The sequence below is a fragment of the Zingiber officinale genome, chromosome 2B (assembly GCF_018446385.1).
Source record: "Zingiber officinale cultivar Zhangliang chromosome 2B, Zo_v1.1, whole genome shotgun sequence".
Classification (NCBI taxonomy): Eukaryota; Viridiplantae; Streptophyta; class Magnoliopsida; order Zingiberales; family Zingiberaceae; genus Zingiber; species Zingiber officinale.
This window is the reverse complement of record NC_055989.1, coordinates 132,282,136-132,305,714: the sequence shown is the minus strand read 5'-3', so window position 1 is coordinate 132,305,714 and position 23,579 is coordinate 132,282,136. Positions and strand designations below refer to the sequence as shown.

At 45.8% G+C, this 23,579-nt stretch overlaps 2 protein-coding genes across 5 annotated transcripts; one reads left to right on the top strand and one right to left on the bottom strand.

Annotated features, from left to right (window-relative positions):
* The first annotated feature begins 5,652 nt into the window (after window positions 1–5,652).
* Window positions 5,653–7,213, top strand: LOC122048727 (alpha carbonic anhydrase 7-like). Its single transcript, XM_042610260.1, has 7 exons — window positions 5,653–5,753; window positions 5,810–6,038; window positions 6,126–6,232; window positions 6,302–6,404; window positions 6,742–6,909; window positions 7,016–7,069; window positions 7,136–7,213. The coding sequence occupies exons 1-7, from the start codon at window positions 5,653–5,655 to the stop codon at window positions 7,211–7,213; spliced, it is 840 nt and encodes a 279-aa protein (XP_042466194.1).
* A 1,325-nt stretch (window positions 7,214–8,538) lies between these two features.
* On the bottom strand, window positions 8,539–23,006 carry LOC122047291. Of its 4 annotated transcripts, none has more exons than XM_042608465.1 (5): window positions 22,928–23,006; window positions 9,943–10,026; window positions 9,516–9,619; window positions 9,086–9,166; window positions 8,539–8,729 (listed from the first exon to the last, which is right to left on the bottom strand). In XM_042608465.1, the coding sequence occupies exons 1-5, from the start codon at window positions 22,938–22,940 to the stop codon at window positions 8,700–8,702; spliced, it is 312 nt and encodes a 103-aa protein (XP_042464399.1). In that variant the 5' UTR covers window positions 22,941–23,006; the 3' UTR covers window positions 8,539–8,699. The 4 variants fall into 4 exon arrangements, with proteins under 4 accessions (XP_042464399.1, XP_042464397.1, XP_042464398.1 ...); XM_042608463.1 differs by lacking the exon at window positions 22,928–23,006 and adding an exon at window positions 10,197–10,461; XM_042608464.1 differs by lacking the exons at window positions 9,516–9,619; window positions 22,928–23,006 and adding an exon at window positions 10,197–10,461.
* Window positions 23,007–23,579: the final 573 nt, after the last annotated feature.

Below are 23,579 nucleotides of genomic sequence, written 5' to 3'. Positions count from 1 at the left end.
TCACAACAAATTCCAGAAAATTCCAAAAATTATAAAATTTTGAGGATATATTCCTCATAACATATACTATCAAGGAAAAATAGTTTTCTATGAAAATAACTTCCATTTTCAAATCTTGATACAAAGTTCGAAAAGTTTTGAAATAGCTCAAAGTTTCAAAAACTTTGTATCACTTTGTTCAATGATGAATGCTATCACTAGAAAAGCTTCACCAAGGTTTTTCAAATCAATTTTGAAATGATTTTAAACCCTTTAATTTAGGACCACAATCTTAGGGTTAAATGTACATGACTTGTACACAAGTTTTCCCTATGATCCTCCTTCTTGAATTAGTCTCATCTAGGTACAAGAACTATGCACTTTGATCCTAACTCATGATCCTAATATCTCACACACATCTAAGGTGTATCAAACACATCCAAGTCAATTTTGATGTGAGATATGGGTTTAGGTTATCTTAGGCTAGATTCTCATGCATTTTCTAAACATCAATTTGATCTCAATATCAAATTGTGTTTTTATCCTTAAATCAATTTCATTGATTATTAATGCAAGAGATGATGACATGACATAAAATGATGTCATAAGTAAAAACATGTGCCAATGTCATGATGTCATGGCATAAAGTGTGAAACTTAAATAAAGCATGACATTTAAACTAACCTAAGCATTATCATGACATTTCAAAAGATAAACTTAAATATGATGTCATGACATGTGAGGGCAAACAATCATGGCAAGATTTAGCATGAATAAGACATACCTAGATTACCTATCTAAGTATCCTTAGCCTTAGCTAATACTTAAGCTTTAACCCTTGATTGCCCTAATATGCCAAAATCCTAATTTTGACACTTCTTGAACTCTAGATTCATTCATGCCACTTAAAGATCAAATTTATCTTCAGATCTTAGCATGTTTCATTTTTCCTCAAGAGTTCTCTAGATTTTCCCAAATTGTGCCAATTGAAATTAACATCATCATTTTCCATGATGACACATTTTACTCTTCCAAGGAGTAAATATTAATGATTGTTCCATTTCATTTTCAAAAGTTCCCAAAAACCTTGAAAATGCTCCTTGAGTGTCAATTTCCTCAAAGTTGGGTTAACTACCCTTCTAATCGGAGTTGACACTCTCTAACCCATCTATGGGGTAGAGAAGATGCTCCTAGGTACCCAATACCTATTTGATCTCATTGGGTTCACTAAATATTCACTAGGGATAACTTCCCTAGCAACCCTCCTAATGACCCTCTTAGGCTTTAAAGCCTTGGTCATTTGGGACTCATCAAGATCAACTCTAGGGGTGACTCCCCTTGTGACCTTGGTGGTGGTCTTCCTAACCCTAGATTTTGTTCCATAATCGAATGGAACATTATGATAAGTGGGCTTGACCACTTGGGACTTAGGTTTGTGACCCAAACCTCTCTTGTCCTTTGACTTGGGTTTTTGACCCTTAGACCCTAGAGTTGACTTCTCTAAGTTCTTAAGAGTCTTTTCCAAAGTATCAAGTCTTGACCTCAAGACTTGATTCTCCTTCTCTAATACCTCAAGTTTTAATTTATCATTCTTCTTTGAGGTATTCCTAGGCATATGTCTAGTTGTCTTGGGGTTTCTACCTAGGTTCTCCTTAGCCTTAGATGAGTTAATCCTAGGGTTGGCCTTCCTAGTATTGTTCTTATCTAAGCTAAGATGCTTAGCACCTAAGCACACATGTTGATTTCTATGATTATCATGCTTATCATTCTTGACAATTGCAATAAGACTACTAGCATGTATCTTATTAGAAGTGCAAGAATGAACCTTAGATGATACCTTAGGGTTTGCCTTCGCTCCCCCTTTACACGTGCTTGGTCTTTTGTTCTTGTGAGATTGCCTCCCCCTTGGACATTGACTCCTATAGTGTCCCCGTTGCTTGCATTGGAAGCACACCACGTGCTCCTTGCCCTTGCGTTTTGGAACTCCGACTTCCTTGATCTTTGGCGCCGGTGGAGTCTTCTTAGTCTTCTTTGGACATTTACTCTTGTAATGTCCAAATTCCCTACACTCGAAACACATTATATGCAATTTACTTGAACTTAAAGTGTTTGAGTTACCTAGGGTTGAGGATGGATGTATGCTCTCTTCTTCATCCCTCCCGAAGGTAGAAGCTTCTTCTTCGTGCTCCGATCTTGAAGAAGAACTCACTTCCTCTTCTTCTTTAGATGTTGAGTAGCCCTCAACTTCTAATTCCTCACCTCCACGATGTGAGCTACTTGGCTCACTAGGCTCCTCTTCATGGCTTGAAGTGGGGCTCTCCTCATGGAGTTTGGCCAAGTTGTTCCATAACTCCTTGGCATTATTGTATCCTCCTATCTTACACAAAATATCATTAGGTAAAGAAAATTCAATGATTTTCGTTACCACATCATTGATGGTTGATTGGTGGATTTGCTCCTTGGTCCACTCCTTCTTCTCTAGGGTTTCTCCTTTCTTGTCCATCGGAGGCTTGAAACCTAATTGAACACAACTCCAATTTTCAAGGTTAGTCATAAGAAAATACCTCATTCTTACCTTCCAATACGCGAAGTCGCAGCACTCGTAGAAGGGTGGAAACGTGATGTCTTCTCCGAGTCGATCCATTCTCTAGCTTGTGCTCCTCTGGGTGTTAATCCGACGAAGAGCAACCTTGCTCTGATACCACTTGTTAGGATCCTTCGTACGGAGGCTAGAGAGGGGGGTGTGAATAGCCGACACCAAATTGTCGCGTTTCTGCAAACTAGGTTAGCGCAGCGGAAAATAAACACAGAAACGAAAGGGAAAGAAGACAAACCTCAAACAAACCGATGTAACGAGGTTCGGAGATAAACTCCTACTCCTCGGCGTGTCCGTAAGGTGGACGAAGCCTATCAATCCGTCGATGAATGAGTCCCCGGAGAACCGGCTAATAAATGCTCCTTGTGGGTGGAGAAACCTCGCCACAATACTTGTAACAACAAGAAAGGAGTACAAGGAAAGCAAGAAGCAAATACAAACAACAATATGAATGCAACACTCGCTTGCCTTCTCTGTCGATCGGAGGCGATGAAGCAGCAACTTCACAACCCAAACGCAGCAGCTGATCGACGACTGGAAGCTCACGCGAAGCTTCGGAAGCGAGCTCAACAAAGCTCAGAACCTCAGAGCACAGAAGCAGAAGCTTCAATCCAAGGAAGAAGAAGAAGGAAGAAGGGTTGAGGCTCGCAGCAGCAGCCCTCCTTTTATAACCTGCGAAGAAAGCGAAGAAACACAGAAGAAATCTAGCCGTTGCGTCGCAACGGCTAGTGCCTGGATCGGTCTGTGGACCGATCAGGCTCCATGTGGATCGGTCCACAGACCGATCCATTCCCTAGCCTTCGCTTCTGTTCCGTCTCTGATCGGTCCATGGACCGATCAGGGAACCTCCTGATCGGTCCGTAGACCGATCAGGCTTCTCTTCTCCCGAACTTCTTTGCGCCTCCTGATCGTTGTCTGATCGGTCTCCAGACCGATCAGATAACCTACAGTAGCAGTCCGGTGACCGATCAGGCTATCCAGTGTATCACTGGATCGGTCCCCAGACCGATCCAAACTCCCCAGCCCTAAACCTCAGGCTTCTACACCAACATCCGGTCAACCTTGACCTGTTGGTTCATCATTCCTAGCATCTGGTCACTCCCTTGACCTGTTAGAATTCTCCACCAAGTGTTTGGTCAATCCCTTTGACCCACTTGGGCTTTCCTCTTCGTGCCAAGTATCCGATCACTCCCTTGATCTACTTGGACTTCCCAACACCAGATGTTCGATCACCCTTGATCCATCTGGATTTTCCCTTGCCCGGCTTTACTCACCAGGACTTTCACCTAGCTTCACTTACTAGGGTTTTTACCTGGCTTCACTCACCAGGATTTCCAATCTGCCTGGCTTCACTCACCAGGACTTCCAAACTGCCTGGCTCCACTCACCAGGACTTTCCACATCCGGTCCAGAGAACGAGCTACCGAGCCCTCTCTGACCACAGTCCGGAGAACGAGCTACCGAGCTCTCTCCGACTTCCATCTGCCAAGTTCCCATACTTGGACTTCTGCGTGCCAAGTCTCCATACTTGGACTTTTCCCGTGCCAAGCTCCCTGCTTGGACTTTTCCATGCCAAGTCTCCATACTTAGACTTTTCCCGTGCCAAGCTCCCTGCTTGGACTTTTCACCATGCCAAACTCCCTTCAACATACAACTCTTTTGTTCTTGTCAAACATCAAAATACAACTCGAGTCAGGTCAACTCGAGTCGGGTCAACCAGGTCAACCTTGACCTAAGGTTGCACCAACAAATACTTCCCTCCAAACATGTATGCTTAGTGAATGACAAGTCAACTAATGACTGTTGGATCTGATCCATTTGGTTGGCTTATACGAGGAAGATAGAGGAGCATGCTCGAACATGAAAATGCTCTTCTAACAACTATATAAACACTCATGAATGTAATGGAAAGGTATCTAGGTGTTCTTTTCTCCTTCATCATTTTCTTCTTCCTACATATCACCTCAAGTAAATTCTAACTTGAGCATCGGAGTAGCCTATCGGAATCTCCTCGACGCTAGTCTACCCTCTGCTGAAGTGTGTTTTAGGGCTTCTTCATCATCCGCACCAACAATCTTTGATGAATGTGTGAGTTAAATTGTTCGTTGACCAGTGGGCGATGGTCAGTGACGGGTGACTTGACTTTCCACGTTATTTGATTGAAATAATAACCATTCATATTAATAACAATATCTTTTCATAATACAATTCATAATTATAGCATTGTGTGTGATAGTTGTTTGGAGATAGAGTCGTCATTTTAGGTTGGGTCGGTTGGGTTGATTCAACTCGTCAAATAATTTAAGCGGGTTAGATTAAAATTTTATTAACTCAAACCTGTCGCGGGTCGACCAGCCTAAGCCCGCGACCCATATTGGTCAGTCTACGACGGGCTTGGGTTGACCCGCGGGTTGAAAAACATATGTAAACAAAGTTTTATATTAATTTATTATTATTATTTGTTATAAATTTCAAATAAAAATAGTATTTTTCATCAAACATGAGTGCTTGCTTGTATCCATTTACATTGAAAATACCTATTTCTGGAAATATTTGATTGATAAAACTTTTACGAAGTAAAATATTAAAGATATGAAACTTTTTTAATTTTTTTTACAAAAATTTGATTGGTTGTGAATTGCTCGCCTAATCTGCAATCCATCTTGAATTGAGTTGAGTTGAAAATTTTTTAATCTGCTAAGATAAAACCCATTTGATAGCTCTATTTGGAGGTTTAAAAGGGAAATGATTAATTAAAATTGAATATATTATAAAGAAAATAAAAAAAATGGAGAAAAAAAAAATAAATGCGCTGTAATGGTTGTCTTTCCTAGCCCGAGAACCACTCATCCGGCAATTTTATATGCAAGTAAATATTCTTACTGCCCTCACTGTGCAAGCAAGAAAATCTATTGCATCCCATAAAAAAAATATATAGAAAGAAATCATGTGCAAAAAAAAAGATAGTAATCTCCTTTGCTTGCTTCTTTTTTTTTTATTCACTTGCTCTCTTCATTCCCGCTGATATATATGTATGCGTCTTCTTCTTCGTTCTTGAGCTAAAAGATTGGTCATCAATGGCGGATCACAGCATCAAACTCGCGACCCTCTCTGCTTTCCTCGTCCTGTTCATCCTCCTCCTGCAATCTCACATCGCAATCTCTCAAGAAGTCGGTTCGTGAGCAAGCTTTTCCGCTTAAAAATTTGAACTTGATGTGGATTTATTATCCAAAGCTTGATTGCAGCTGACAAGATGGAGTTCAGCTACCAGAAAGGGAGCGAGTTGGGTCCAGAGCACTGGGGGAACATCCACAAGGAGTGGGCGGCCTGCGGCCAAGGCCAGATGCAGTCGCCGGTGGACCTCTCTGACGATCGCGTCGAGATTCTGCCCCTCCTAGGCTTCCTCCGCCGTTCTTACCGCCCCGCCGCTACCGTGCTAAAAAACCGCGGCCACGACATCATGGTGAGTGATCCGATGAAAAAAAAATCAATTTTGATCATGCCAAAAGGAGAAAGATGCGATTTTGATCCCGAATCTTCAATCTGGTAGCTCCGGTTCGAAGGCAACGCCGGAAGTGTGCGAATCGACGGAAGCGAGTACGCTCTGAAGCAGCTGCACTGGCACTCGCCGTCGGAGCACACCATCAACGGACGCAGGTGCGTCGATCTCCCTCCCTTCATCTCCAAACTCTTCGAATTCAACAAATCTGAGCTATCTTTTCGCAGGTTCCACATGGAGCTCCACATGGTTCATCAGACCGCCGACAACCGCACCGCCGTCGTTGGCATTCTCTACACCCTCGGCCGCAGTGAACCCTTCCTCGCCAAGGTCCTTCATTAATCATTCAAAATATATATATATATATACACACACGATTTAATTATGTTGGGTGCCGATCGTGCACGGCCAACATAGGCGCCTGAGTGCCTGCAGGACGTGTCCACCCACGCCTGAGTGCATGCAGGGCGTCATGAAGTGATCTGGACATCCGACTGCACTCAGGCGTTCACCCACGGGGTGCTCAGCATAAAATATATATATATATATATATATATATATATATATATATATATATATATATATATATATATATATATATATATATATATATATATGAAAAACTATTAAAAGATCTCTCAACATTTAAATAAATTTCTTGATGCAGATGGAGAGATACATCGATATGATCAAAGACAAACACGAAGCAGAGGAAGAGGTGGGTCTGGTGGATCCAAGGGAGATAAAGAGAGGGAGCAGGAAATACTACAGATACATGGGCTCTTTAACCACACCCCCTTGCACTGAAGGTGTAGTTTGGACCATCATCAATAAGGTTAGTCGAAAAACATTGGTCTTATCATCGATTAAGGTATAAGGTTAGGATCAGAGTTTAGTCTTTATCGATGTTTTGAGATTAATTAGTAAGGATGGTTTTGCAGGTTAGAACGGTGTCAAGGGAACAAGTAAGACGGCTGAGACAAGCTGTTCACGATGTAAGTAATAATTTTTTAAAATATTTATTTGATAAAGTAATTAAGGATTATTAAATTCATTTGCAGCCCATGAATGCAAGGCCAATACAGGAAATCAACAATAGGGGAATAGGTTTATTTCGTCCTCGACGAAAAGAAAATTGATGATTTGATGGGTGTATGTTTCTTTGTATTTTATCTTGTTTTTATTCAATGAATAAATGAGAATAAGTGATGGAATTAATCCTCTATCTATCATGAAAATGAGAAGTTACACACAGTTGAATTGAGCTGGTGATGATATTGGAAAATTGGTTTGGTGACTATTAGAGGTAAGACGGCTATTTTATGTGTAGATTGTTGTAAATTAATTTCTCGAGTAAATGATATATTAATGTTTAATGAAGAGTTGCTCCGATATGAACGGACGAAAATTTGATTCGCATATAAGTTGGATTCATAGATGAACGCTAATTCGAGTATGTGGAACTATTGAGGGTTATGAAATTATAATTAATTTATTGATCGATTAAAAGATTAATTATTTAATTAATTAATATTTATAACAGATTAAGTAAATAGTTAATCATATTAATTAATTAAATTAATCATAATGAAAAGTTTTAAGTGAAAAGGTTTAAGGGAACACTACAAAAAAATAGGATTTTGGGGACAAATTTAGGGACGAACTTTAAAAAAAAATTCGTTGCAAAATTTTTTACGACGAATTTTGGGACGAAAATATAATCATCGCTAATCTGTTGTTGCTCATTTTTGCGACGAAAAGTTGAAAATTCGTTGCAAATTCTGCGACGAATTTTATTTTCGTCCCAAAATTCGTCGCAAATTTGGGACGAAAATCTCATTTCGTTGCGAAAAAACTCGGCCAAAAAAAAATTTACCTTCACATATTTGCGACAAAAATAGATTTTCGTCCCAAATTTGCGGCGAAGTTTGGGACGAATTTGGGCTCGTCCCCAATTTGGGACGAATCTGGATTCGTTCCAAATTCGGGACGAATCTGGATTTGTCCCGAATTTGGAACGAATCTGGATTCGTCCCGAATTTGGAACGAATCCAGATTCGTCCCGAATTTGAAACGAATCCAAATTCGTCCCAAATTGGGGACGAACCCAGATTCGTCCCAAAATTCATCGTTGATTTGGGATGAAAATCTAGAAAAAAATCAACAAGAAAACATATTTACAATCGCAGATTTGCGACGAAAATAAAGTTTCGTCCCAAATTTGTGACAAAATTTGGGACGAATTTAGATTCATCCCAAAATTCGTCCCAAATATCATCCCAAATTTATGATAATTTCGCAACGAAAAGATTTCATCACAAATTTTGTCCCAAATCAAGAAAAAATTCCAACATCTCCCCTCTTTTTTCTTTTATCCTGTTTACATATTTACATATCAAATACGTCAACACATTCAATTAAACATATTCAAAACATCCATATAAACATTCCAAGAAGTCATTCAAAATTAAACACATCATATTCATACACAAATAAACAATATCCAAACAACAAGTCATATAATATGCAAAATACAAAGGTCAACAAGTCATAATCCAAACAACAAATCTAACAAGACATCCAAAGCAAAAAAAAAAAGGACAATACAAATCATCATCCCGAGCTTCATTCGCATTCTTTTCCTTTCTTCTTTTCCTGCATCAAATTACAAATAAATAATAAGTAACATTTATAAAAAAAAAAAAAGTACCTAACATATCAATGATATCTATACCTAACATTTAGAACAAATTAAACAAAACTTAAATCATTATCATAATATATCCAAGGCTTAATGGTAAAAAAATATTATTCATCCTTATTTGTATGAAACATATACATAAATGAAATGAAACTTATAGCTAAGCGTTAAAAAAAATGTGTAAGTCATGAAATCAAAAATACATGTATCAAATGTTCCATGACATAATAAAAGTATCAAAACATATATAGCTAAATTTACATGGATTAGTAGAGTAAAAAATATACAAACAGACAAGTAAAACTTCCACCTTGATAATTCCAATAGCAGCTACAACTTTTTTGATTGCTTGTCCGGTTGCCTTCAACACAATCACCTTCAAACTTCTTTCCTGTATGGAAACACACATTCATTATTCATAGAAGTTACAATATATCAACAATGTCAGAGTGCGAAAAGTATACAAGCACGTAGAAAGTTTCCTATAACGTCAAACTCAACCATAAGAACTTAGAAAAGGTTTAGGATCTAAATAACAATGGCAGTAGAAAATTAATACACATTAGACGGGGGTCATGTTCATCCATCCATGCATACAATACCTCAAAAGGAATACACATACATTTCCGATGAATGGTCATCTCTGATATGTTCTAGTTTGTATTCTGGACAAAGGAAGCATGCATGTTATCAGGAGACATCAATACCATCTGTAAAAGGCTAGAGTTTGAAAATGTCACCTCTAGTTTAGGCTCTATTCTGCTATTGCTGCACATGTTGTCTGCACATGTTGGATCCACAATCTCAGGAAACTTGTTACTTTCAATCTTAGGCAAGATTGTATCTGAAAGATTTCCAGGTTTGGAGCCCATGATTAGTTCAAGTAATATAAGACTAAGGCTGTAGATGGCATAAGTATCATGAGAGACCACGAATGAGTAGGATCCATCGACAAGTCCAGATTTGAGGAACTTGAAACCAGTAACTTTGGCAGAATAGTAAGTGTCACTGGTCTTGAGATCTTCAATATAATTTGATATTGATATTTCGTATTACAGGTATGCAAGGGCACTTGCAATTTCAGACGCAATATTCATTCTGAGGTGCCAGCAAGATCCGGAGATGTAAAAATATACAATTGAAACAAGATAGATAATGAGCACGTACCAGCAAGAATAACCATTCTTTTTCTGCAAAACCTCCCCTTATAGCACCCTACGTCATTCTCATCTTGAGGATCATTGCTACAAGCTTTAAATGAAATTAAATTTTGTTTACAAAAATCTTAGTAATAGAAAAAAAACATTAGAATACTTAGTTAGCAAAAGATTCGAACAAGTAAACCATCGTAATGAAACCTATTGAGAGAAAACAAGCTATATACAAAAACGGGAAAGAAAAGCAACAAATCAAAATGCTATCTTTCTTTTTGTTTGTTTGTTGTATTGGAATGTAAGGCAGTGAATATAAATAATGACTCGAGTCCAGCAATCTCACATTTAAGACATCCAGTGCCCCCAGCAAAACCATCTCCAGTGAATCCCGGTGCGTAAACGCATCTAAAACCACCACGCACAGCAGTGGAGTTGACCACCAATGCGCCAGCCACAACAATTGACAAGAGAAGAAAAGGGGCGACCTGGCTGAGGGCGGAATGAAAGACTAGGGTGTCCTTGCCCTTGACAGCGTGGATGAGGTCCGATCAGGGCCGTCTCAAGATTCCTTGAGGCCCTAGGTAAAAAAAATATTAAAAAATAGAAATTTTTAATATATTTTTAATTTTTTTTAACATTTTTCATTTAGATTTGGGACCGAAAATAATAATTTAAAAAAATATTTTCAAAATTAGTTATTAAAAAGAATTAAATATTATTTTTTTAAAAAAACTAATTTTTGATATAAAATTTAGTTTTCTAATAGGTATTTTGATAATAATTTTATTTTTTATTAATAAAATTATTAAATTATTTAATCTTTTTAGTTATCAAATAAACTTTATTAATTTTAATTTTAAAAAATTTATTTTTGCTAATGTATTTACTTTATATTTTATGATAAAAAAATCTTTAATTCATATTGATCCTGTCCAAACCAGGAGCCAACGGACACTGGGCACGTGGCACTCCCTGCTGAATCCTCGAGCGCTCCGGCGAACCTACAGCAAAACCGAGCCGGGAGGGGTGTCCCGGCGACGGCCCTCCAACGCTCAAGTCAGGCGAGGAATAGCAAAAAAGTGGCTTTTAAGTAGGAGACCCTCGTACCTCCGATGAAGAAATGGAGGCCTTATATAGACCTCTCGAAGAAGCCTAGGCGCACCAGTCAAAGCAACCACCTGCCTTCGACCATGCCCAGGTATGGGTCTGTCAGAAGGGCCATGCCCAGATATGGATCTGTCAGGAAGACGTCCATGAGGCCATACTACTACTGTAGCAACCTTCCCCTGATGTGACGGCAAGATCCTCCATCGTGTGATCTTGTGTATGGCCTAATCATCAGACATGCTTCTGCTGACATCCCATAACCCATGCCGAGCGCATAGGCCGCTCGGCCACCTTTGTACCCTCGCCTCTATCCTGGCCGAATGGACCACCCGATCGGCCCTTCGGTCCCAGCCGAGCGGACTTCCGCTCGGCCCTTCGATCTTCCTGCCTTGGCGTCGGAAACCCAAGCCCATGGATGGGTTATCTATAGCTCCGCTCGGACCATTATTCGCTGGGCCAGCCCTCCATCCTTCCTTAGGCTGGGACCCTTCAGAGGGTGGGCCCTCCCTTCTTACCGCCGGATCACTTGCCTTCCCTTCAAGTCTAGTCGAAGGAGGCAGTGAGTCCGACTGACTGGACTATGTGTCCGAGCGGGCGTTCGTCGCCTTTCCGTTGCTTATAATATTCGTGGGGCCGTTCGGCCCTTCCTCCAAATTCAGCCGCTCGGCTCTTCGTTATGGTGGTCTTGTCGCTCAACAGGAATGTTTGCTTGTCTAAATCTTCTTGAAGATCACACAAATCCTCTCCATTAAGTCGAAGCATGCGCAGTATGGGCGCATTAATTGCGCTTGGTGACAGAGCGCCACGTGTCGACCATTGTGTGACGGCGGCGTCACTTACGATGGGACGCCTCCGTTTAAAATGGACGACCCGATGGCGTCTTTGTTTCCCGTGACCTGGATCGGACGGTGGAGGCCCATCGACTTCGGCCGTATAAAGCCTTAGCCCTCCTCCGCCTACGCATCTTTGCCCGTGCTTTGCCCCCCTGCCTCTTCTGTTGCTGCGGCCTCCGGCGATCCAGCTCCTGTTCTTCGGCAGCTACCATCTCACCGGCGATCTTCTCCGCCCATCCCCTTCTTAGTGAGCCTTCTTTCCTCGCTTACCAGGTCTTTCCTAACCGTTTTACCTCTCTTTCGTTGCTATCCTTTTGTCTCTTCGAGATGGCGAGCTCTTCTGACCCCTCTACCCATGTTCACGGTCCATGGTATATGAGTATGGAGAGTCGGTTTAACGAAGAGGGCGCTCGGCGTCTAGTTCGGACGTACGGGATCCCAGATGACCATGAAATAATTATAGCCGGCCCAGCCGATCGGCCCCATGACCCGCCGACCGACACCATTTGTTTCTTTCTAGACCAATTCCAGGGCGGCCTTAGGTTTCCCACCCATCGATTTATTTTGGAAGTTTGTAACTATTTTCGTATCCCGCTCGGCCAACTTGTGCCGAATTCCTTTAGGCTGCTGAGCGGGGTGGTCGTCCTCTTCAAGCTGCATAGTATCCCCCTTGACCCCAAAATATTCCACTTCTTCTTCTACCCCAAACAATCCGAGCCGAGCACTTTTATCTTCCAAAGTAGAATAGGCTTTAGATTTTTTGATAATATGCCGACCTCCAACAAACACTGGAAGGAGTTTTTCTTCTATATCCGACTTCCCGAGCGGCCAGCATTCCGAACCAAATGGCAGACCGCTGTGCCGCCTCAGCCGGAGCTAGGCAAGTTCAGAAGCAATCCAGCTTATCTCCATGCGGCGAACTGGTTGTCCGGTCAGCGATACAAGATCGACCAGTTGCTGCTCAAGGGGGTGTTGTATATTTTCGGATTGTCTCCCGTTCGGGCAAATCTACCCTTCCGCATGAGTAAGGATTCTTTACTTTCTTACTATTTTTTGTCTAACTGATTTTAATTTCTTTTACTGCAGCTGAAGTCATGTGGCGCTCTAAGGCTACCGCTAATTTGAAATTAAAGTCCGTGGAGATTGAAGCGGCCACCAAGAAAAAGCTCGCCGAGCGGGGTCTTATCCCCAGCCGCTCGGCAGATGCAGGAGAGGGGGGAGCGCAGTCCGCCCCTGAAGCAGAAGCTGCCCAATCCGCTTCAACGGAGGTTGAGGCGGATCCTGTTTCCTCAGCCCCCGCCGAGCTAGGCGTTCCCCTGGTCGGGGATCCCCCATTGGATGTTCGGCGGAAACGTCGAAGAGACTCCAGCCGTCCGCCGACCCAAGAGGCGGAAACACAGGCACCAATCGACGTAACTTCGCCGGATCGCACGCCATCACAGATCGGGACCCCTGTGGTTTCGCCCACCGCACAGTCCTCCGGCTCTCCTCCCCGAACTCGCCACCGCTTACGTCGGTTGGGCGAAACTTCCACCATAGGGGAGTCCTTGCATCAGGCGGTCGCGACTGAAGAAGCGCCGTCCAGCCATCCGACTATCAAGACTACCCTCCGATTCCCATCGGAGGAATATTTACTATCAGACGATCGGCCATCGAGCCCTGTCCACGAAGTAACCCTGACGGGTCCACTCGCCAAGCTCTTTGAGGACGCTCAGATTCAAGTGGCCCTCATGACGCCCAAGCAGCTCAGCGACAACAATATGCAGCAGGCCACTCAGGTAAATTCATTTTTCTTCCTGTACCATGCCACTGTTTGGTTACTGACTCCATTATTTCCTTTACAGCGCTGGGCTGAGCAAATCGCCACTAGCCATCGGCTAGCCGAGTTGGAGGATCTCCTGGAAAAACTTCAAGTATCGGGAGGTCCCATGGCCGAGCGGGAGAAACAAGGTCTTGAGGCCGAACAGAAGAAGGCTGTCGATCTGGCTGCAGAGGTGGCCCGACTTGAAGACTTGGTGAAGAAGCGGGACGGGGACGTGAAGCGCGCCAATGGTCGGAAGAGGCGAGCAATTGCTGATCTAGATAAAATGAAAGTCGAAGTCCGTGCGCTAGATGAGCGATCCAAGGATCTGGAGGCCCAGCTGAACGCCGAGCGAGAGGACCGTTCGGCAGAACGCACAAAGGTTGCGATGGACTTGAAGGCCCTCCAAGATTCCTTAATCGCCTCCCGGGCGGTGCTCAAAAAATATAAAGAGGGAGAGCCGAGTCGCTTAGCAGCAGCGCGCCAGGAATACCTCCATTCGGAGAGGTTCGGCGTAAAATTCGGTGGCAGCGTCTCCTCTACTTTCGCCGAAGCGGTCAAGGTCGCCATGGCGTACTTCAAGAGGGGTGGCCACCTTCCTGAGGGAATGCATATTCCCGCCTCCGACCTGGCGGCCATGATCGATGATATCCCGGACGCCTTTTTTAATTTTGAAGACCCTGAGTGAGGCGAGTTAAGTGCTTTCTGTATTTCATCCGCTCGGCGGATGCAAAATTTTTGTACGTGCCGTTCGACCTAATTTTTCCTTTAATGCAACGATGCCCATCTGCTTTTGTCTTCTTACTCATTATCCATAATATTCTTTTGTTTGCTTAGCGTGTATGCTTAGAGTCAGTCATGCTCTTAAGCGTTCACCGTCACGCGTCCGATCGGCTTGGCCCATTGCATAAAGTCCGAGCGGGGAGGCCTATTCGCTTTGCACGTATTTTGCCTGCGCGAAGTTAACAAACGCCGAGTATCGAAGGACCAACCCCCAATCGGGCCTGAATGTTTTAATATTTGTAGTTTCCGCGGTTTCTTACTCTGATGTTCGTTCGTCTGTTCGGGGTATTTATAGTCGCCGGTCCGACTTGATTTTTAACGACGGTGCTCGTCGGCGCGGATGTTTATAGCCGATCGGCGCGGCTCTCGATCTTTAACGACGGTGCTCGTCGGCGCGGATGTTTATAGCCGATCGGCGCGGCTCTCGATCTTTAACGACGGTGCTCTTCGGTTTTCCGCTCGGTTTTTATAGCCGATCGGCGCGGCTCTCGATCTTTAACGACGGTGCTCGTCGGTTTTCCGCTCGATTTTTATAGCCAATCGGCGCGGCTCTCGATCTTTAACGACGGTGCTCGTCGGTTTTCCGCTCGGTTTTTATAGCCGGTCGGCGCGGCTCTCGATCTTTAACGACGGTGCTCGTCGGTTTTCCGCTCGATTTTTATAGCCGATCAGTGCGGCTCTCGATCTTTAACGACGGTGCTCGTCGGTTTTCCGCTCGGTTTGTATAGCCGGTCGGCGCAGCTCTCGATCTTTAACGACGGTGCTCGTCGGTTTTCCGCTCGGTTTTTATAGCCGGTCGGCGCGGCTCTCGATCTTTAACGACGGTGCTCGTCGGCGCGGATGTTTATAGCCGATCGGCGCGACTCTCGATCTTTAACGACGGTGCTCGTCGGTTTTCCGCTCGGTTTTTATAGCCGATCGGCGCGGCTCTCAATCTTTAACGACGGTGCTCGTCGGCGCGGATGTTTATAGCCGATCGGCGCGACTCTCGATCTTTAACGACGGTGCTCGTCGGTTTTCCGCTCGGTTTTTATAGCCGATCGGCGCGGCTCTCGATCTTTAACGACGGTGCTCGTCGGTTTTCCGCTCGGTTTTTATAGCCGGTCGGCGCGGCTCTCGATCTTTAACGACGGTGCTCGTCGGTTTTCCGCTCGGTTTTTATAGCCGGTCGGCGCGGCTCTCGATCTTTAACGACGGTGCTCGTCGGTTTTCCGCTCGGTTTTTATAGCCGATCGGCGCGGCTCTCGATCTTTAACGACGGTGCTCGTCGGCGCGGATGTTTATAGCCGATCGGCGCGGCTCTCGATCTTTAACGACGGTGCTCGTCGGTTTTCCGCTCGGTTTTTATAGCCGATCGGCGCGGCTCTCGATCTTTAACGACGGTGCTCGTCGGTTTTCCGCTCGGTTTTTATAGCCGGTCGGCGCGGCTCTCGATCTTTAACGACGGTGCTCGTCGGCCTTGAAGGCTAACTCCTTACCAGGTCGAGCGACCTTGGCCTTCATATCTTATCTCGCGTTTGGACAGTCTTTGTGCCCGGCCGAACAGCACGGGTCATTTGCTCGCGAATATAATCGGCTGGGGGGCCTTCGCTATTCGGGCACCTGGCTCGGATAATCCATATGCCCCTTCCACCCAGCTCGGAGAACGTACTCCTGGCCGAACGGCTCAGGGTCTGCTGCGTCGAGCATTTTGGCTCGGATAATTTATCTCCGTCCGAATTGTTCTCTTGATTTTTCGTTTCTGCAATTTAAGTATTCAGTCGAAAAAAGTACACAAGATGATTTACATAGGCACACCTTTCACCCTGCCCGGTAAGGCTGGAGGTGGTTCGCGCTCCACGACCTATCTAGCTGGCGACCTTCCTCATCTTCCAAATAATACGCACCCGAGCGGAGCTTCTCGATGATTTTGAAGGGACCTGCCCACGGAGCTTCAAGTTTGCCGACGTCGCCGATCGGCTTGACTTTCTTCCAGACAAGGTCGCCGACCTGGAATGATTGGGGAATGACGCGCCGGTTATAGTTTTGCTTCATTCGTTGACGGTACGCCATCAGCCGAACGGATGCTTTTGCCCTCTCCTCTTCTACCAAATCCAGCTCCATGTTTCTCCTTTCGGCGTTGTCATCATCGTAGCTCTGGATCCGGCTTGACTCAACGCCGACTTCGACCGGAATGACGGCCTCACCGCCATATACCAAATGGAACGGTGTGACTCCTGTCCCTTCTTTTGGCGTCGTTCGGATGGCCCACAAGACGCTCGGCACTTCGTCCGGCCAACTTCCTCCTAAATGATCGAGCCGAGTGCGCAGAATACGGAGAATTTCCCGGTTGGCCACTTCAGCTTGACCGTTGCTTTGAGGATAGGCCACGGATGTGAAATGTTGCTCAATGCCGTAGCTCTTGCACCAATCCTCTAACATCTTCCCTGTGAACTGCCGCCCGTTGTCGGACACTAGTCGGCGAGGGATGCCGAACCGACAAATGATGTGTTGCCAGATGAATTTTTTAACCATTTGCTCAGTGATCTTTGCTAGCGGCTCGGCCTCCACCCACTTGGAGAAGTAGTCTACCGCCACTAGTAAAAATTTCCTCTGCCCGGCCGCCATTGGAAATGGACCGACAATATCCATTCCCCATTGGTCGAACGGGCATGAAACGCTTGACGCCTTCATTTCTTCAGCCGGTCGGTGGGAGAAGTTGTGATACTTCTGGCATGAAAGGCAGGTAGATACTGTCCGAGCGGCATCTGTTTGTAAAGTTGGCCAAAAGTATCCGGCCAAGATGATCTTCTTGGCCAATGAGCGCCCGCCCGGATGACCCCCGCATGATCCTTGATGTACTTTGAGTCCTCCGAGCTTACACATTTCAGCAACGGGCGCGAGAAAGCTTTCTTGTAAAGCTGATCTCCGATGAGTGTAAACCGACCGGCTCTTCTTCTGAGGAGCTGGGCTGCATATTCATCTGAGGGTGTGGTGCCCGAACGAAGAAATTCTATAATAGGTGTCCTCTAGTCTCTTGGAAACGTGAGGCCTTGCATCCGATCGACGTGCGCCACCAGCAGTACTTTTTCAATTGGTTGCTGAATGGCTATTGGTGTTATTGAACTCGCGAGTCTAGCTAGCTCGTCTGCTGCCTGGTTCTCCGTTCGGGGGATCTTCTGTATAAGAACCTCTCGGAAAGTGGCTTTGAGTTTTTCAAAGGCCTCAACGTAGAGTTTAAGCCGAGCACTATTGATTTCAAAGGTGCCAGAAAGTTGTTGAGCGGCCAACTGTGAATCCGAATAGAGAGTCACCCGACCGGCACCCACATGCCGGGCTGCCTGCAATCCGGCTATGAGGCCCTCATACTCTGCTTCGTTGTTGGTAGCTTTGTAATCCAGCCGGACGGATAGGTGCATCTTCTCTTCCTGAGGTGAGAGCAACAATATTCCAATCCCACTTCCGAGCCGAGTGGAGGACCCATCCACATATATTCTCCACGTAGCTTCCGGCTCTGGCCTTTGCACTTCGGTCACAAAATCAGCCAAGGATTGGGCTTTGATCGCCGAGCGGGGCTGATATTGGATGTCAAATTCACTCAATTCTGTCGTCCACTTGATGAGCCGTCCGGACACTTCTGGATTCAACAGTACTCTTCCGAGTGGACTGTTCGTCCGGACAATGATGGTGTGCACCAAGAAATACGGTCGAAGGCGCCGAGCGGCTAGAACCAAAGCAAAGGCCAACTTCTCGAGCCCGGTGTAACGAGATTCAGCATCTTTTAAAATGTGGCTTAGAAAATACACCGGCTGCTCTTCACCGCTTGCCCTCACAAGTGTTGAGCCTACAGCATGCTCAGTCGATGACAAATAAATATAAACTGACTCACCCCCGATTGGCTTGGCTAACACTGGCAGAGAATTAAGATATGTCTTCAATTCTTCGAACGCTTGGTCACATTCTTCATCCCACTGGAACTTAGTAGCCTTGCGCAGGATCTTGAAGAATGGAAGGCTCCGGTCGGCGGTTTTGGAGATGAATCTGGACAAAGCAGTTATCCGACCGGTTAACCTCTGCACTTCTCTTGTATTTCTTGGGGGTGGCATGTCCTGCAGGGCTTTCACTTTGCTGGGATTTGCTTCGATTCCCCGCTCGGTCACTATGTACCCCAAGAAACGCCCTCCTTTTGCTCCGAACAGGCACTTCTGGGGATTTAGCTTGACTCCATATTTGCGCAGCGTTCGGAAGGTTTCTTCCATATCCTTGACAAGATCGGTCGCTCGGACGGATTTGATAAGAATGTCGTCCACATAGACTTCCAGATTACGCCCGATCTGCTCCTTGAACACCTTGTTCATCAAGCGTTGATAGGTGGCCCCGACATTCTTCAATCCGAACGGCATCACATTATAGCAATATGTGCCGTCGGCCGTTACGAAGCTTACTTTTTCTTGATCTTCCCGGGCGAGCGGCACTTGATGATATCCTTGGTAGGCGTCAAGCATGCAAATTAACTCGCAGCCGGCCGTAGAGTCCACCAGCTGATCTATCCGGGGCAGAGGATAGAAGTCCTTGGGGCATGCTTTGTTCAAGTCCCGAAAGTCGATGCAGACTCTCCACTTGCCGCCCGGCTTGGAGACTAATACCACGTTAGCCAGCCAGCTCGGGAACTGCACTTCTCGTATGTGGCCGGCCTCCAGAAGTTTCTCTACTTCCGCCCGGATGATTGCATTCTGCTCGGCACTGAAATCCCTTTTTCTCTGCTTCACTGGTCGAGCGTCCGGTCGGACGTGCAACTCATGCTGCGCTATACCCGGCGAAATTCCGGGCAATTCATGTGTCGACCAGACGAACACATCATGATTTAGTCGGAGGCATTGGATCAGCTCCTCCTTCTGCTTCTCCTCCAGATCAGAGGCAACAAAAGTCGTGGCCTCCGATCGGGTCGGATGAATTTGCACCTCCTCTTTTTCCTCATAAATTAAGGCGGGTGGCTTTTCAGTGATAGCATTTACCTCGATTCGAGGCGCCTTCCTAGTGGAGTTGGCTTCCGCTCGGACCATCTCTATGTAACACCGCCGAGCTGCTAACTGGTCTCCCCATACCTCTCCCACCTTGTCTTCGACGGGGAACTTCATCTTCTGGTGGAAGGTTGAGACGACCGCTCGGAATTCACTGAGCGCCGGTCGTCCCAAAATGACGTTGTAGGACGAGGGAGAATCGACCACCACGAAATTTATTGTCCTGGTCCTCCTGAGCGGCTCCTCTCCCAATGAGGTAGCCAGCCGGATTTGGCCGACCGGCTGCACTTCGTTACCTGTGAACTCGTAGAGCGGCGTTGTCATGGGTAGCAGCTTGGCTCGATCAATTTGCAGCTGATCGAATGCCTTCTTGAATATGATGTTGACCGAGCTCCTTGTGTCAACAAATACGCGGTGAATAGTGTAATTTGCTATTACCGCTTTAATGAGCAGAGCGTCGTCGTGGGGCACTTCAACTCCCTCTAAGTCTCCGGGCCCGAAAGTGATTTCCGGTCCACTGGCCCGCTCTTGGCTACAACCGACTGCATGGACGCCCGCCTTTCTGGCTCGGTTGGAGTCTCCTCCGGTCGGCCCACCAGCGATGACATTAATCTCGCCTCGGGAAGTGTTGCTTTTATTTTCCTCTTCACGAGCGGATGGTCGGGACCGTTCTCTGGACGCTCGGCGATTCTCTCGCCTGGGTGAGCGATGCCGATCGGGAGTCTGTTGCCGTGGCCTATCGCGAGTTCGATCGGCTTCCTGAGTTCTTTGTAGCCGATCGGCTGAGGTAGATCGCCGTACGGCATTCCGCGGCACAGGGTGAGCCACGAAGGGCAGACTTCGACAATCCCTGGTGTTGTGCGTATCCATCTGGTGGAAGGAGCAGAACATCGGGGTCCATCTCCTCTTTGGCTTGCTTCGAGCGGCAACTACTTCTTGTACTTGGGACCTTACACGAGGGGATCGGATTGCTTCTGCCCTCGGTCCTCTAGGTGGCTGCTGAGCGGCGTTCTGTTTCCGTTCGGCCTGAATAGGTGCCCGCTCTGTTGGAGTTTCCTTTTTCCGGGCGGCTTGCGCTTCTTCCACGTTAATGTATTCGTTGGCCCGATGTAGCATATGATCATAATCTCGGGGCGGCTTTCGGATGAGCGACCGGAAGAAGTCCCCATCCACAAGGCCCTGCGTGAAGGCATTCATCATCGTCTCTGATGTGGCCGTTGGGATATCCATCGCCACTTGGTTGAATCGCTGGATGTAAGCTCGCAGCGATTCTCTCGACTCTTGCTTGATGGCAAACAAGCTGACACTTGTCTTCTGATAACGCCGACTGCTAGCGAAGTGGTGGAGGAAGGCCGTTCGGAAGTCCTTGAAGCTAGTGATGGATCCATCCGGCAACCTCCGAAACCACCGTTGAGCCGATCCCGAGAGAGTTGTAAGGAAGACGCGGCACTTTACTCCATCTGTATATTGATGGAGTGTAGCTGTGTTATCAAACTTACCCAGGTGATCATCCGGGTCCGTTGTTCCGTTGTACTCGCCGATCGTCGGAGGCACGTAGTGCTTGGGTAGAGGGTCTCGTAGAATAGCCTCCGAGAATTGGCGATTGATCCGCTCGGGAGATGAGTCCGCCCGGGGAGCTTTCCCTTTTCTGTCATCCCGCCTTGACATCTCGTTTGAAGATGATCCCCTATCTCTTCGAGCTGGTACGACTTCAGGGGTGCGAAACAAGGCTCGATGGAATGCGACGGTGGCTGGAGGTGCTTCCGCTCGGCCACCTGACGCAGATGTTGCTTGTTGCTCAGGCCGCTCGGCTGCTGCTTTCTGTTTTTGTTCCACAAGTTTGGCGGCCCTTATCTCGACCAGAGCTTCGAGTTCTTCCGTCGAAAGCGCCACCGTATGTTGTCGTCCAGCTTCGTCCATTGTTTCCAGTCGGATGCAGGAGCGTTCCCACAGACGGCGCCAATTTGATCCTGTCCGAACCAGGAGCCAACGGACACTGGGCACGTGGCACTCCCTGCTGAATCCTCGAGCGCTCCGGTGAACCTGCAGCAAAACCGAGCCGGGAGGGGTGTCCCGGCGACAGCCCTCCGACGCTCAAGTCAGGCGAGGAATAACAAAAAGGTGGCCTTAGGATGAAGACTCGCATACCTCCGATGAAGAAATGGAGACCTTATATAGACCTCTCGAAGAAGCCTGGGCGCGCCAATCAAAGCAATCACCTGCTTTCGACCATGCCCAGGTATGGATCTGTCAGGAAGACGTCCATGAGGCCATACTACTACTGTAGCAACCTTCCCCTGATGTGACGGCAAGATCCTCCATCGTGTGATCTTGTGTATGGCCTAATCATCAGACATGCTTCTGCTGACATCCCATAACCCATGCCGAGCGCATAGGCCGCTCGGCCACCTTTGTACCCTCGCCTCTATCCTGGCCGAATGGACCACCCGATCGGCCCTTCGGTCCCAGCCGAGCGGACTTCCGCTCGGCCCTTCGATCTTCCTGCCTTGGCGTCGGAAACCCAAGCCCATGGATGGGTTATCTATAGCTCCGCTCGGACCATTATTCGCTGGGCCAGCCCTCCATCCTTCCTTAGGCTGGGACCCTTCAGAGGGTGGGCCCTCCCTTCTTACCGCCGAATCACATATTATTATCGAGAAATATAAAGAAAGAGCGAAGAAGAAAGTTCTCTGTGAATATCATCGGTGAGGAAGGAGAAACATGCAAAATTGTTGATGAAAAAAGAAAAGGGCATAATGCACTGATGAGAGAATTATTAGGATTTTTAAGAAATATTGAGGAGAAAAGAATTCATTAGGTTTTATAAGAATAGTATTACTAATTGCAAAATAAAATGGGAATCAGAGTAATAATAAAAAAAGAAAGAAATATGTCAATTTAAAAACGAATTATATTTAAGCGAGAATAAAATCTCATATAAAATTATGGTAGACAATTAATGAGGAAATAAAGACAAGGTAAGGAAGTGGAATCGATAATGAATTAATTGACAATGTGTCATTAATGAATTAGCAAGACATTTATAATTAATTAATATTAATGATGCTAATTTAATTTTTTCAATATCTTTAATTAATTAATCAATAGGCCCCAATAAAATTGGGGCCCTAGGCATAGGCCTTAATGGCGTATGCCTTGAGCCGGGCCTGGGTCCGACATCCTCTATGAGAAAGTGTCACTGGCATAGTGAAGTGACCCTGCGATGTGGGCGTCGTAACTCCTCTCATAGTCCCTGAAGGCAGTATGCATTCGGTGCACCTAGGGGCCGGCAGCGGCCACCCCCGCCTGGTAGCGGCCAGGGGGCCACAGCGGCCCAGGGGGCGGCGATCGGCCGCCAGCGGCCCTCCTGGCCAACCCGCAGTTGCCGTGCAAGGCCAGCCGCGCCGACCAGGCACGGCTGGCCGCAGTGCGCCGAAAATGCCGGAGAGGTGAGGGGAGAGTAATGAAACTTACCTGCCGGAGACATCGACGAAGAAGAGGGATTGCGCGCTGCTGCCGTCACCGAGTTGAGAAGAGAAGAGGAGATAGAGAATTTTGGAATGGATCGGGAATATTAGGGCAAATTAGGGACGAAATCGTTCGTCCCAAATTAGGGACGAATTTCTAAATTCGTCCCAAAATATATATTTATCTATTTTTCAAATAATATTTCATAAAATTGAAAGATGTCCTTATAGAGCTTGGAATCATACGAAACAAGTTTCTATGAGTTCGTATCGTTCTTCTGATCTCAAAAATGGCCTCAAACATAATTTTCACCCAATATACTGATATTTATAGATTTTTTGGACAAGGATTAAATATTTCATTTTAAAAAATTCATTAACCTCAATATATTTGGTGAAAAAATTGGTTGAGGTCATCATTGTGATCAGGAAATCGATACGAATCCATAGGAACTTGTTTCGTGCGATTCCAAGCTCTGTAGGTCCACCTTCCGCATTTTATACGCATTTATTTTGATTTTTGAAAAAATTAAATTTTGCAACAAACTTAGAAATTTGTCCCTAATCTGGGACGAACTCTGAAGTTCGTCGCAAAATTTAGGGATGAAATTTCAAATTCGTCCCTAATTGTTTTTTTTAGGTTACACTTTTAAAAATTG